This window comes from Sinocyclocheilus rhinocerous, unplaced genomic scaffold, assembly GCF_001515625.1.
Source record: "Sinocyclocheilus rhinocerous isolate Xijiao unplaced genomic scaffold, SAMN03320098_v1.1 scaffold1168, whole genome shotgun sequence".
Taxonomy (NCBI): domain Eukaryota; kingdom Metazoa; phylum Chordata; class Actinopteri; order Cypriniformes; family Cyprinidae; genus Sinocyclocheilus; species Sinocyclocheilus rhinocerous.
In genome coordinates this window covers 1620367-1635994 of record NW_015650373.1, presented here as the reverse complement: position 1 = coordinate 1635994, position 15628 = coordinate 1620367, and the positions used below count along the sequence as shown (strand labels likewise).

General features: G+C 37.0%; 2 protein-coding genes and 1 pseudogene across 2 annotated transcripts in view; 1 reads left to right on the top strand and 2 right to left on the bottom strand.

The window, feature by feature from the left end:
* Positions 1-7597, bottom strand: part of LOC107711934 (potassium voltage-gated channel subfamily C member 4-like) — a 24523-nt gene extending 16926 nt beyond the window's left edge. Inside the window, exon 1 of the mRNA XM_016517029.1 lies at positions 6838-7597. Within this exon, the coding sequence (XP_016372515.1) occupies positions 6838-7455 (618 nt within the window). The 5' untranslated portion in view covers positions 7456-7597. The remainder of the gene's footprint in view (positions 1-6837) is intronic.
* Positions 7598-9031: 1434 nt separating this feature from the next.
* Positions 9032-10903, bottom strand: LOC107711995 (heat shock 70 kDa protein 1-like; annotated as a pseudogene).
* A 1780-nt stretch (positions 10904-12683) lies between these two features.
* On the top strand, positions 12684-14937 carry LOC107711927 (erythrocyte band 7 integral membrane protein-like). The gene is made up of 4 exons (XM_016517018.1): positions 12684-12791; positions 13878-13981; positions 14449-14521; positions 14846-14937. The coding sequence occupies exons 1-4, from the start codon at positions 12749-12751 to the stop codon at positions 14935-14937; spliced, it is 312 nt and encodes a 103-aa protein (XP_016372504.1). The 5' UTR covers positions 12684-12748.
* Positions 14938-15628: the final 691 nt, after the last annotated feature.

The window sequence follows — 15628 nt, the reverse complement described above, 5'->3', positions numbered from 1 at the left end:
AGAGGGAGAGAGAGAGAGAGAGAGAGAGAGAGAGAGAGAGAGAGATGTAAAAACAACCAAACCACAACAGAACAACTGTCAATTTGAGAAGAGCTTCATTTGCACACATTTCATTCCTAGCCATTTCTCAAGTTCAGCGAAGTGTTCAGAATCCAGAGTAATTCAGTCATATCTACTGTGTTATATTATTCAGAAAATAAAAGTTATTGCAATGATTCACATTTAGTTAGAGGCAATTGTTTACGCTTGTATAAATTTAGATCTTCGACAGCACAAGGCATGAATACTTACACAGTTGCATATTTTATATTATTCTTAACAGCAGGCAAGATTCCATGTAAACATTAAGGTTCAAGTGCTTAGAAAAATAATAATATACTTCAGTGTTGGATTTGCTGTTCTATTAAATCAGAGAATTGGTCTCAATACTTTTGCAAAGGCACTTGTAACTGCATTATGACTAAGCAATATAATGGCCTATCAAAATTATTTTGTTGGCAATATAAAATTAAGAATCATGTTTTACGTATTTTACTTAAACATTACAATTTTAAATCTACCTGGCTACAGTGGCTGGTTGAAATGATAAAATAATTAAATAAATGGCCAGTTTAAGCCATTTCAGAATAAATACATTGAATAATATCACACAGGCAAAAGTCGTGTCGTTCTCAAAAAATCAGCACAATTGTGATTTGTACAAAGGCTGCGACTTTTAAAGAATGAATATACAGTATATGCAGTATGTTTCATAGTGAAGAGCAGCATTGATCAGAGCACCTTGCATAAGTTTGCAGTAAATACTACTCCATGTCTGGAAGTGCTTTGAGTTTAAACTGCTTAAAACGTGCATTTGAGACTTTATTTTCTTTGGTGGATGCATAAGAGGCTCATATTTCATATTAAAGACATGGACTCCATTTTTGATTCCTCAGTTTTGTATACCTCCTAACGAAAATTAAGAAATTACTGTAACAGATTTTTAACATAATACAATATTTTACATTAAGACCTTAGACCTTTCTAATGATTTATAGTTATAGCCCAATGCATGTTAATAGGTCACCCCACAGTTTTCCGTAAAATACATATTTTATGTAAAATAAATAGTTTATGTAAAATAAAATTATTATTATTAAATACTCTACTTTTTATTTTAATAATAAAAGTGTTATTACAATTATAATTCTTATTTTGTTTAATATTTTTTATTTATATTAATAATAATCATAATAAATATTAGTAGTCATGACTATTAAAGGGGTCATATGATGCAATTTCAAATTTTCCTTACTCTTTAGAGACAGTATAAGTCATTATAATCAGTAATTATGTCCCCACTGGATGCAACAAATGCCTCGTTTGTAATGGGTTTTATTGGTGTTGTCTCATCGCGCCGGGACACGGCATCACAGTATGGTAAGGGGAGTAACATTTCCGTCACACGCTTGAGGTATTCAGCCAATCACAACGCACTGGATAGCTGGCCAATCAGCGTACACCGCGCTTTTCAGAACGATGAGCTTTGTAAAGAAAGGCAGGGCATAGAGGAGCAACAATAATGTACATTATTGTGGAAAATAATGTGTTTTTTTAACCTTAAACCGCATAAACACGTTGCGTTAACCAAATACACAACATAATGTTCTTTTTAGCAATGTCATATGACCCATTTAAGTCAGTATGTCAGTATGCATACTGACATATAAGCACTACATTTTTGGCCAAATTGTGCAGCTGTACAAACAAGCACAACAAACCTGATGTTCTTTATAATTTTTGTTGTTCATTTGTTTTAAAAATGGCATTTTAAATTGCAGTCGCATTTTTGACCAGAAATATTAAAATTAGATTTTTCACCTAAATTGTGCAGCCGTAGATCAATCAATAATTTCTCCACTAGAGCCCCTTTAAAATGCAAGAGCAGTTCTATAGGCTTTTTAATAGCACACAACCATTCAAACTCATGCTACCAGAAGTAAGACACACATCCAGACAGTGTCTGCCCTTGGTCAATTACCCAGTGAGAGATTAATTACCATGACGGTGAGAACGTAATGCTGTAATTATGAGGTAGGGCTTACACATCACATGCAATCATGCATGTAAGACATATCCAGCAAATTTCAACTGCTATAGAATAGCTTAAAGGGATAGTCCACCTGAACATGAAAGTTCTGTCATCATTTACTCACGCTCATGTTGTTCCAAACCTGTACGACTTTTTTCTGTGTAACACAAAAATAGATATTTTGAAAAATGTTGGTAACTAAATAGTTTTGGTTGCCATTGACTTTCATTGTATGGACAAAAAATACAATGACAGTCAGTAGTCGGTAGTCGGTACTGATACCACCAAAAGTACTTTGTACAAAGTACAATAGATACTCGATAAACAAGTCGATACCATGGTATAAAAACAATAATACTTAAAAATTTACTCCTTTATTTAAACCTTTTAACATTACAAAAACACAACATTAGTGGCACTTGGCCTTCAAATAATAAATAAAATGAAACTTAGAATGAGTTTAGCATAGTGTTGTCACTGTACTTACATTTCAGTAATCGGTACCAATACCACTACCAAATTCCACAGTTCTCTACCAATTTTGGTACCATAGCAAAAAATATTGTAATGCAATTAATATTAATATAAGTAAACACATTAAAACATTAGCATGTAACCTTCAAATATTGTTCAATTAAGTATCTATTCTGACACATCCGATTGGTTTTGTTCCGTCCGTTGCTATGGTTCTCACAATGTCAAACATCGCATTTTCAGATCATTCAGTCCCACATTTTTAAAGTCCTCACTCCTGAAACTTTGCAGTGTGTACTTAGCATGAAAAATAAAACTTTTATTCAAATTATGAATGGGTTATACACAGAAAGTGAGCAAAGATGTTCCCTTATAATCAATGAGGCTAATTTAATTTCAGTTCATCCGCAGCACAAGCTCACTGACTGAGTGAAAACTCCTGTTATAATCAAAAAATGTCTATATACTGCACAATGAATCTCTTATTTACATCGTGTTTATATTTTGTTGGTTAGAGCGAAACTTCGAGAGAGTGCAGAGCTCAAGCTGAACGAACTCTGGCCATTCTGACTTGTCTTACACGCCTCGGATTGGCCACTGCATTCACACGCTCAACAAACATATCTGTGACTGGCTACAATGCTCAGCGCTGCAAAAACACATTGAAAATTGAAACCTTTGATGCTCTTCACAGACACTATGGTAGCATTTGAAAGCAGCCGCCTGTCAGCAGGTCGATACTCTGTACTACTGGTACTGTGGAAAGGCTGGTATCATTACACTTTTAAAATTTAAGTATTGACTTGGTACAGAAGAACCAGTGCTTTTGACAACACTAGTGTGAACCAAAACTTTTTGGTTACCAACATTGTTCAAAATATCTTCTTGTGTTTTCAGCAGAAAAAAAATCGGGAACAACATGAGGGCGAGCAAATGATGACAGAATTTTCATATTATTTCTGTGCGATTGGAATATAATGACATCTTGTTTGCTCTGAGAGGTTTATTCTTTAGAAGGTGTACCTGTTCTGTTTCACCTCTTTCTTCCTGAATACTGGTTTTCTTTGATCCTCATTTAGTCTATCAGGCCTGTTTGCTGGATATCATCTAAATGAATTAGGAAAACAAACAGCTAGCTTAATAATGATGAAGAAGTTATGGACCTCAAGGCAATGGCTCAGCTGTGTGTAGATGTTAACAATCAACTATGACAAACACAGCTATGACAAACACACTACATATCAATGAAACCTGACGTCTGTTTTGCACCCTGAAGAAAATTAGCACATTGAATGACAGCATTGTTTTTTTAAGTGACCTCTGTGCCAAGCAACTAAAGCAATTAATCACCTCTAAATTTCTCTAAGGAAAGAAATTGATTTCTCAGTCAAAATAAAGGAGCCAAATGTCCAGGGTTCAATACTGCAACAGATTTAGCCCTACAATAAAAAGCTTTCACATTACCGATTTAAACAACTCATTACAGCAGAGACTGTATGCTCTGCCAAGGGTGCTCTCTTACTTGTGATGTAATTACAACTGAATCCAACCTTGAAATGTGCCTTGAAACACAGATATGAAAGATATGATTAGCTATAAATGCACTGTCAAAATTGGTGTGATAACAAAATCCCTGGGCGAGTTTGAAATGAACAGATTTAGCCCTACAATAAAAAGCTTTCACATTACCGATTTAAACAACTCATTACAGCAGAGACTGTATGCTCTGCCAAGGGTGCTCTCTTACTTGTGATGTAATTACAACTGAATCCAACCTTGAAATGTGCCTTGAAACACAGATATGAAAGATATGATTAGCTATAAAATGCACTGTCAAAATTGGTGTGATAACAAAATCCCTGGGCGAGTTTGAAATTAATACTTTTATTTTATACTTTTATTCACCAAAGACACATAAAACTGATCAAAAGTGACAGTAAAACAATTATTACTGTTTTACAAAAGATTTCAATTTCAAATAAATGCTATTCTTTTGAACTTTCTTGATCAGAGAATACTGAAAAAAATGCATCATGGTTTCCACAAACATAGTAGCAGCAGCACAACTGTTTTCAATGTTTATCATAATACGTACGTTTCTTGAGCACAAAATCATATTAGAATGATTTCTGAATGATCATGTGATACTGTAGACTGGAGCAATGGCTGCTGACAATTCAGCTTTGTCATCACAGGAATAAATTACATTTTATCATATAAAAAAATAGAAAACAGTTGTTTTAAATTCTAATATTTCACAATACTACAGTTGTTACTGTATTTTGATTAAGTAAATTCAGCACTGGTGAGCAATTCATGACTGTCTAATGTGAGAAAGCACAGAGCACATTATAACACAAATAATTCAAAGTAACCAGCTGAATGACTGTGAGTGAGGATTAAACACTTTATTTTAATAGCATCATGACAATACTTGCTGAGAGTCCATCCTGCCTATCATCCCATCATCATTTGATGGATTCGAAACTGACATATAGACGTTTTAAAAGCACTATACTATGCTCTCTTACTCTTTTATTTTCTCTTTTACACCTACAGATTGAATCTTGCCTAAAACTGAGCCTCAAATTCTAAAGATCACTCTTACTGCTTTAAGGCAATTCCAGTGCATTTATCTGCTAGTGAATCACCAACCTATAATAAAGGAGTCATTTAGACATATTTGAATGCTGCACAACTTTGAACACTTCTGATAAGTGGGCATATGGCACAGAATGAGTTTTAAATAAATCATTCTGTCTCTGAAGCATCACAGAAAGTTCTCTGAGTGACATTCATCCATCACAGCAAGACAGGATTTCACACATCTGACATCAGAGTGTGACGCAGTAACACTAGAGCAGGTGGCATTTGGGTGAGTGCATGTTTGAGTGTGAGACAGGTGCAGTTCAATAGATAGTTGGAGCTGATTGTTTCCACTGGTGGTAACCACAGAGTAAGGATGATCTGATCATGACATTTATTCAAAACTAACTTACAGATTGAGAGTAAAGACTGAAAGCTCTAATGACCATAATGCAACACCTGTTGGCATGCATCATCTGTTAGAAGTGTGTAACTGAAACTAAATACTGCAAGATGCAAATGGTTTCTAATTTATATGTGCATATTATGATCAGTTTATGGTTAATACCATGAATATGGTACACTTTGGTGTCCCATTATTACTTTTTTAAAAGCATTATTAATCACATATAAAAAAAAACTACAAAAGCTGTCACCTTTTTGAAAGGTACAAATATGTACCATGAACATACTTATTTGAACACTTTAGGTACTATGTACCTTTAAGGTACTTATATGCACCTTATAGGGGTAAATAAAGTAACTATTATCTAAAACAAAATGAATCTGTCAAATAGGTAGAAGCTTAAAAATAAAGGTTCCAAAAGGGGGGTTTTGCAGCAATTCCATGTAGAAGAACCATTTTGGACTCCCCAAAAAACCTTTAGGTGAACATTTCTTAAAAGAAACTTTTTTTTTCTTAGTGTGAAGAACATTTTAAAGAACTCTTCTTTAGAACATTCTTAATAAGTACTTTAGAACATTCTAAATAATGTTTTTCCATTGTAAAGAACCTTTTCTGCAAAGGTTCTGTGGATGTTAAAGGTTCTTCATGGAACCACAGATGCCAATAAAGAAACTTTACTTTTAAAACTGTAGTTTTAAACAAATGAAATGCCTGTCCAGCCTCAGAGGTCTTGACCTTTGCAACTGTATAAAATATTTTTTTTTACATTTTTCATTTGTTACGTAAAACTATTTTAATGTTCGACTACTTTTAATTACCAAATATTTAGCTGTATTTCACATTTTCTGTTATGATTTTTATTTTTCCTTCATTACAGTTTACTACTATTACTACTACTAATAATAATCCTTAGAAATGTGACACCCAAGAAATGACATAATTTGGGCCCTTCCTTGAAATAAAGGTTCATTTTGAAATGTTGAATGCTTTCTTTGTATAAAGAAGATTGGAGATTAAAGCAGATCTAAAAGTTTCATTATAGGTTCTTCAAATAATTGTTCTGGCTTCTGACTTCTTTAAAGCAATTACAGAACAAAAAGTAAACCTACCCACATTTATTACATATACTGTATAGCCTGTATTGATACAATGAACAGAAATAAAACTGCTCACGTGATTTTTAGTTTGACCTCTGATAAAAGTTATGAATCTCCTCCTCGACCATTTGTTGAAAATGAAAACAAATTGTAAAGGTCTTATTTTTCGCCCTATTCGTGTAATGTGCGTTCTAATATCTTACCCGGGCTGCACGCGAAGAATATGGATCTTCAAAGAGCGCCCATATTTTTGGTTGCCAAACTTCACAGCATCCCCTGGAGCGGTCAGGGTTGTCCTCAATTCCGAAGCGTCTGGGCATGTCCTGGTCATCCTCCGCATCCTCCGGATCTGGTGGTTCGAAAATATCAAGCGCCTCTTCTGCGTCCCTATGCTGGCGGTAGGTCATCCAGCAACAGGGCTCCACGTCCGTCTCATCGATGCCCCAAAATGCCAACTCCTCCTCGAACAGAGGGCCGCACACATCCGCCGGGCAGTGGAGCTTGCCAGTCCTGTAGTAGTTCAGCACATAGCCGAATATGCTCGGGTGTCGGTCAAAAAAGAATTCGCTGGTGGTAGGCGTCTGCCCCGTGTCTGCGACCGGGTTCACCTGCTGGTCCGTGTCGGCGAGCCAGAAGAGTCTCGTGCCCGGTATGGTCCTAAGGGTGCTCCTGTAGGTTTCGTGGCGCGTGCCACCGACGTTGATGATGATTTTGTCCGAGTTTTCGCCTCTGGCCATCTCTTCCTTCAGACATGATTTGGAAGGAGGTTTGTTGCCTGACTTGCGCCCGCGGTACGACGAAACACACACCGAGCTGATCATAGATTTAGATAGAGAGGCTTTTACCTAGTAACTCTTGGCTTTCTAAACCTGCGCAGCTGTCGTCAGTTATGAATGTCGAACAACTGTAGAGAGTTTCCGCCGTCAACATGACCATCAGAGGAGCGAAGAACCACCTGTTAACGGAGAAACACTTCTTGATTCTCAGGCTATGGGTGGATGCTTGCGTTGTTCCTCGTTCGTGGGCACTTTGACACGATAGTAAACACCAAAACACGAGCAAACCGTCCGCGTATCACGAGCGAATTGAACGCGCACGCTTAGGTATTTCTCATTACATTTACAAAGAAAAACTTTTTTAAAAATTAGTTCAAATAAAAGTCAAACTACTCTAAAAATGACTCTCCATTTCATCTCTTTCAAAACTCATGTCACCTTGTCGTTGAATGAGTAAATCACACTCGACTGTCACCTGCGCGCGCATTATTCCTCATCACAACGTGAGTTTAAAATAAAACCGCATGCGAAAAACGTCTGCGATGTTAACTTTGATTGTACATCTATATCAGGCCAAATCGTCTGTTGCCGAAGGATGAGACGGTATCATCAGTTTGTCGGAAAAGATCTGTTGCATCTTGTGACAGTCGACACAACCCATGGGAGGAGGATGATGATGATGATGATGATGCTCCAGCGCCTCAGTAACCCTTACAGCGCTGCATCACGTATGAACGTGAGCTCAATTTCATTAGTAGGCTACAGGGGAAAGCTTCAGTTTTTCAGATTATGGACCCCTTTTCACGGTCTATGACGACACATTTCGTATTAATAAACATCGGAAATATTGTTGTTCAAATTGTATTTGAATTCTATTTATTGTGCATTTGTAACACTATATTTTGTGCTTTACTATCCTGGCGTTAAATAAAATGAATAAATAAAAATACTAAACACTGCTGCTAATATATTGATATGTTTCTATAATCTGACAGCCTTGTAATCAGTCGTTCTATATTTCTATCGTTTCCATGCTCAGAAATGGGAAAGGGTCCATTGAGTCAAAATTCCACGTCCAATCAAGATCAGGAGAATTGGATAAGTAAGTCTAAGGGCAATTTTTAAATATATATATTTAAGTATTAATATATAAATTATATAGAAAAATATGTTATAAATGTTTTTTAAAAATTAAAGACTTAAATATAAAGAATCTGATGTTTTACATTTGAGGTAAATTTGTCTTACAACGTCACCTAGTGTACAAGTAAAGTAGAGCAGGTTTAACGTCATGCATTTTCTACCTTGCCATGGTTTGGTTATCCCTTGCCTTTTCATGGTTTAAAATTAGCATTTATTTTTTTATTCATGTATATAATAAATACATATAATAAATTATAAGAAAACATTCTATATTAATTTACTCCACTCAATTCATTAATTTCTCATCTGACAGTTTAAAGACAGTTGTCTTGCAACATTTAAATTCAGGCACAATTCACAAACAAGATATAAAACAACTTAGCTCTTATAAATCTGGAAGTATCATAAAGTAAGGTCACCATATCGTATTTAACATTGAAAGTAATATTGCACTATGGTAAGGCAAATTTTCTCTTCTTTAATCCACCTCTTCAATGGTGGGGCCCTGTGATTCAGGCTGGGCTTGGAATCCACAGCCACCTGCGGGAGGAACTCCTTGATAGAGCCGACTGATGATTGGATTACACACACTTTCCAGTTCCTTCTGATGGTGCTCATACTCTTCCTTTTCAGCCAGCTGATTGTTCTCCAACCAAGTGATAACCTCCTTACACTTATCAATGACTAACTTCTTTTCTTCTTCACTAATCTTTCCTTTCAACTTTTCATCCTCAACACTATTCTTCACGTTGAAGGCGTAAGACTCCAATGCATTCTTCACTGCAATCTTCTCTCTCTGTGCCTCATCCTCGGCTTTGTACTTTTCTGCATCCTGCACCATCCGCTCGATCTCTTCTTTGCTCAGTTGACCTTTGTCATTGGTGATGGTGATTTTGTTCTCTTTCCCTGTGCTCTTGTCCACGGCGGATACGTTCAGTATGCCATTGGCAATGTGGCGCTGGTGGGATACCCGTAAGCTCAAACTTGCCAAGCAAATTGTTATCTTTGGTCATGGCCCTCTCACCTTCAAACACCTGTATCAGGACGCCTGGCTGGTTATCAGAATATGTGGAGAAGATCTGCGTCTGCTTAGTGGGAATGGTGGTGTTGCGTTTGATGAGAGCAGTCATGACTCCTCCTGCGGTCTCGATACCCAAGGACAAAGGAGCCACGTCCAGAAGCAACAAGTCCTGAACGTTTTCCGAAGTGTCGCCCATCAGGATGGAGGCCTGCACCGCTGCTCCATATGCCACCGCCTCATCTGGGTTGATGCTCTTGTTGAGATCCCTGCCATTGAAGAAATCCTGCAAAAGCTTTTGGATTTTGGGGATCCTGGTGGAGCCGCCAACCAGAACAATGTTGTGGATCTGGGACTTTTAGCGTCTCTCAAAGCCTTCTCGACTGGTTCCAGCGTGCCTCTAAAGAGCTCAGCGTTAAGCTCTTCAAAGCGAGCCCTTGTGATGGAAGTATAGAAATCAATGCCTTCAAACAGGGAATCGATCGCGATGCTAGCCTGAGTGCTAGATGAGAGGGTCCGTTTAGCTCTTTCGCAGGCCGTGCGAAGCCTTCTCACTGCTCTCTTATTCTGACTGATGTCCTTCTTGTGCTTCCTCTTAAACTCTTCAACAAAGTGCTTCACCATCCGGTTGTCAAAGTCTTCCCCACCCAGGTGAGTGTCTCCTGCTGTGGCTTTCACTTCAAAGATCCCATCCTCAATCGTCAGGATGGACACATCAAAAGTGCCTCCACCCAGGTCGAAGATCAATACATTCCTTTCTTCTCTCCAGCCCTTGTCCAGCCCGTAGGCGATGGCAGCCGCTGTGGGCTCATTGATAATTCGCAGAACGTTCAATCCGGCGACCACCCCCGCGTCTTTGGTCGCTTGCCTCTGAGAATCGTTAAAGTATGCTGGGACCGTGATGACGGCGTTATTGACTCTCTGACCCAGGTAGGCCTCGGCGATCTCTCTCATTTTGACTAGGACCATGGATGAGATCTCCTCAGGGTAGAATGTCTTGGTCTCTCCTTTGTACTCAACTTGAACTTTTGGTTTGCCATTTTCGCAGATGACCTTGAAGGGCCAAAGCTTCATGTCAGACTGGACCACTGGATCATTAAACTTTCTACCAATCAGTCGTTTGGCATCAAATATTGTGTTGTTGGGGTTCATGGCGACCTGGTTCTTGGCTGCATCTCCGATGAGTCTTTCTGTGTCTGTGAAGGCAACGTAGCTTGGAGTGGTTCTGTTTCCTTGATCATTAGCAATGATTTCCACCTTGCCATGCTGGAACACCCCCACACAAGAGTAAGTGGTTCCCAGATCAATGCCAATGGACACACCTTTAGACATCTTGATTATCAATAGTTAAATATCACCTGCAACACACAGAAAAATAAAATCAATCAATAAATCCTGAGTTATTTAATAATAACAGTTATTAATATAATTATTTAAATTATTAATTTTAATATATTTATATACAAATATATAAAAGATTTCTCTAAATATTAGACTCGTTAAACAACTTGTTTAATAATCCAAAAAAATCGACTTAAATGTTTATAGCTATATTTTAATTTTATATTTGTATATAAAATATGCAACATATATAAATTATATAATAATTTAAAGCGGACTCTCCAGCTCTGCTTTACTACAGGTTGCTTGAGTTGTCTTGTCTCGACTGCCTCGGCCTGAGCGACACTGAGAGATTTATACCTCCCATGCTGCTTCTAGAAAGACTAGGGCTGTGTCCGAAATCGCCCCCTATACCCTTAAATAGGGCACTATTTGAGGGAACAGCCATTTTTAGTGGTGTCCGAAACCATAGTGGACGTTCTCGAGTGCACTCATTCAATCCCACAATGCACTTGTACAACTGGTGCACGCTCAACGAGAAGGGTGTTCCTGCACAACCGGAGGCTGCAGTTTCAGGACCGCAGTTCTAGGACCCTATGCTTTTGTAACAGCGCCACCTACCGAATTTTTGTCTTTATTCTGAATTTTTCTGGTTAGCAGAAGATATGTCACTTTACCCTTCACCTGTTCAGGACTTTCCAGAATGACCACAAAACCCACAGCAACTTTCTAAATTGAGATGCAATGTAAGCAGTCACTACAGACAAACAAAAACAAATTCAAAATGATTTGCTGCCGGAATTCCAATAATACCAGATTAATTGTAAAAGATTATTGATATTAGTGAATTGCAATTGGTTTTTAGATGGCTGCTATTGCTGTTTATGTATTTGTTTATAGAAAAGTGATGTTAATTTACCGTAGATAATGTGTTGGAAGGAAGTTTGTATTGTATTTACTGATTTCCCCTTTTTGATTGTTAGAGAAAACCTGGCGAAGTAACTATTGAGGTCTTTGCTGGTGAACTTTTTCAGAGAACCGCTATAAAATAGATTCTTTTTGACATTGATTTACCCTGCTTATACTTTTGGTCACATAGCGGGAGTGAAATAATTACTTCAATCTTTTCCACATCATGAGACTCCTGCCATTACTAGTTTCCACTTGACCCTTCGATCACTTACCTGGTGTTACGCAATACTACCTACGAGTTCCTGCATGTAAGTAATGGATGAAATTCCTCACTAGATATAGATAATACAAAATATTTATATAGTAAATATAGTTATAAAAGGGTTAGAAATAGTAATCCATCAAAATTCTATTAAAATACAATTTAGCCTCAAAAAATCCCATACTTTAGCAGCAACATTTGATTTCTTTTGATAATCATGCTTTACTGATATGCAAAGTTGAAATAACTAAAAATTGTTATACTGATCTACCTACCAGACGGTTTCATAAATCACTGAAACGGTTTATTAGTTTTACTAAGAGTAAAACAAGAAAATGTTTTAAAAACCAGTTGGAAAAGGCAAAATCTTTATAGGGAAAAGCATACTTGCTTGATAGCTGAAGAATAAAGCATCTAGACCAAAACCAGACATAGCGGATGTTTCAGAGCAATCATAATCATCATAACTGCTTCATTAACAAACATCAGCCTCATATTGCACAATGGATGGTGTCATAAGACCATTAGAGTCTGTAAATGATCTTCTAATTGCATTGTAGACAAGGCCTTCATAGGAAGTGATTTTGCAGTGCAAATATATCCCTCAGTCACCCACAAAGCCAGTGCCGTCTTCTACACATCTCGTGTAGCAACAAACCCACATGGAAATGGAGCGAGGAGCCCAGAGCAAGCAGAATCTAATCAGTAAGATGATCTCACCTTATTTTTCCCTCTGTCCCTTTTGTCTATGAACATTGTACTTTAACAAGTAATGCACTGAGAATATAATATAGTAATTGTCTTAACTAAAACTACTACTGGACTTGAGTGTTGATGTTGATTGAGGTGTCGATTGAGGTTGTATTCTTTAACTATCATCAGTTAGATTTGTCATTTGCATTAGTGTTTGGTTTGCAAAGCAGTCAATTTTCCACACCAATACACAATTGTACTTGCATGGGGAAAGAGGAAGAAAGAAATATGCAGTACATATATGAAGTCAAATAGCTGTTTGTGTTATTTTTAGTATTCCTAGTCAGAAACTAATCACCAGGAACAGACAAGAAAGGTTAACTAAGCTTGAAGTTAATGTTGTTCCATGCATTTGGTATGTCACAATATCTAACAGTATAGTAACTGCAGGACTATTTAAAGGAACCTCAAAAAAGCTAAAATGGTGAAAAGGAAATGGTGACAGCCACAGAACACTATACACATTTTTTTCAATGTATTTAATGATTTTGTACTAAAATCTTGATGTTGGATTCACAAAAAGATTCACAAAAGCCCATGCTGATTTCAATAATCACATCAGATTATAAATCAGATCATAACTTGATAAGTAAAATGTAAACACATGTTAGTCTTTCTCTTAAAAGAGTATGATAGAAAGGGCATGAACATAAAATATGGCCTTGGTTTGAAATTGTTGGGTGTGTAGTGTGTGTGTGGAAAAAATAGCGTAGCCTTATCTGTCACACTGGGGTTATTGCTGATCCAGTGGGGGGCAGATATTGAATTTTTGGTGTAAAGTGCTTCTATTCAGGGTTAAGGGTAAAAGATAAGATGTGCTTCACAGTTTGATTGTTAGTAAGGGTTAAGATGAGTGTTACTGATAAGTTGCTAGTTAGAGAATTTTAGTTTCTTTGCAAACCAAACCAATCAAATCACATGCAGTATTCACTGAATAAAACATGTAATTAGCACCGTGTTCTTGAACAATTTGACCTATTTAACTTCATGTTAGTCATGTGCTGTTTTTGAGAATGACACCATTTTCTGTGGTTAAAGGTGAAAATAAGGGGGGTCTGGGCTGCTGTGGGTGGATCCTTGTGATTATCTCTGCACTTTTCTCCATCTTGATATTTCCAATCAGCATTTTCATAAGCATTAAGGTATGAACCACAACAGGACAAAAAAATATATAAATATATTGAAAAATATGAATTACTATTACTAGGCTCTCTTGAACCCATGTTATTTTAGTATAATTTTAGTCATTTTTATTACTATTTTGAATTCATTATATTTTTATATTTTTCATTTTCATTTTAAAGTTTATCATACAGTTGTCATACATACGACTGGTTTCTTATCGGTTTCATGACTCTTATAACACAGCTGCCTTTCTTTTCAAATAATAAAATACAATTTAAACACAAATCAATATTTTATGGCCACATATTCATTTGACTACATTTATAATAATTAATTTTACAAAATAATATGATAGCTAAATACTTTACTAAATACCCTTAAGTCTTGCACTTTAACAGGAAGTTACATCAGGAATGTTTTACACCTGCAGTTGTTGTTCAAATGTTTTATAACCCACTTCATATGTTTGATTACTGTTTTATAGATTGTGAAAGAGTATGAGCGTGCTGTCATATTTAGACTGGGGCGGATAACAGCCCGAAAAGCCAAAGGACCAGGTAAACAAGAATGTTCAGTACTTGAGTAGACTGCCAGTCTCTCAGATCTTCGATTCAGTAGGCCAAGCTAAACAAATACTGAAGTAACACCAACTTTTGTCAAAGGCAAATTAATATTTGCCTTAGAAGTTCCTCTGATCCACAGGTAGGCTACCAACTGTTTAACAGCTGAGGACCTTAACATAACTTGTTCTTAAAACAATAAATGTGGCCTACTAGCTCAGTTCCTGTACAAGGAGTCAGTTTAGTTCAAATAACGAATCAGTACTGTTTGACACAGATCATATAATAACAAATACAATTAAAAATGTTACTTGTGTCTAGGAATCTTCTTCATCATTCCCTGCACGGACTCGTTTGTTAAAGTGGATCTTCGAACCATCTCATTTGACATCCCTCCCCAGGAGGTAAACTAAAAAATAAATACTCAATAAACCAGAGGTTAATATCGAGTAATTTGCATTTAACACGTGAATAGTTCCAGCAAGCGAGGTCAAAGCTGAATCAACTGAATCAATCTGCTGTTCTCCAAGCAATTTAGCGTTTCGTTCCTGAACAATCAGTGTTTTCGAACGAATCATTTCAATGACTCGGTCATGAAGACGGTCTTGTTTCCTTCTTGAACGAGTCTGTGGCTGTGTCCGAAATCGCCCCCTATACCCTTAAATAGGGCACTATTTGAGGGAACAGCCATTTTTAGTGGTGTCCGAAACCATAGTGGACGTTCTCGAGTGCACTCATTCAATCCCACAATGCACTGCAAAAACGAGTTTACAACTGGTGCACGCTCAACGGCTAGAGAATGCCCAAATTGCCCATAATGCACCGTGAGAGTCACGCGCCGAATGAATTCCCGCATCTCGCCAGAAGATGGCGCCCGCAGCTGATTAATCAATCCGTTCATTTTTACAAAGCGCTCATCCATGGCGTACAGCATAATGTACAACACGGGTATAAATTCATTGTAAATTGATTATTAAATTGTTTGATTTGGGTTTATACATAATTTCCGTGACAGAGTTTAAGATAAATCCTTTAATCTTACTACTGGAGCTGCTAGTTTGCTAGTTTCAAATGATTAATAAACAGCAAGCGCAAACTATTCAA

Bases quoted from the DNA above. Each gene is read 5' to 3' on its own strand.
- LOC107711927 (XM_016517018.1), top strand. From the start codon at position 12,749: ATGGAAATGGAGCGAGGAGCCCAGAGCAAGCAGAATCTAATCA. The intron at 13,982-14,448 runs GTATGAACCACA...ACTGTTTTATAG, and splicing joins GCATTTTCATAAGCATTAAG to ATTGTGAAAGAGTATGAGCG. The intron at 14,522-14,845 runs GTAAACAAGAAT...ACTTGTGTCTAG, and splicing joins CCGAAAAGCCAAAGGACCAG to GAATCTTCTTCATCATTCCC.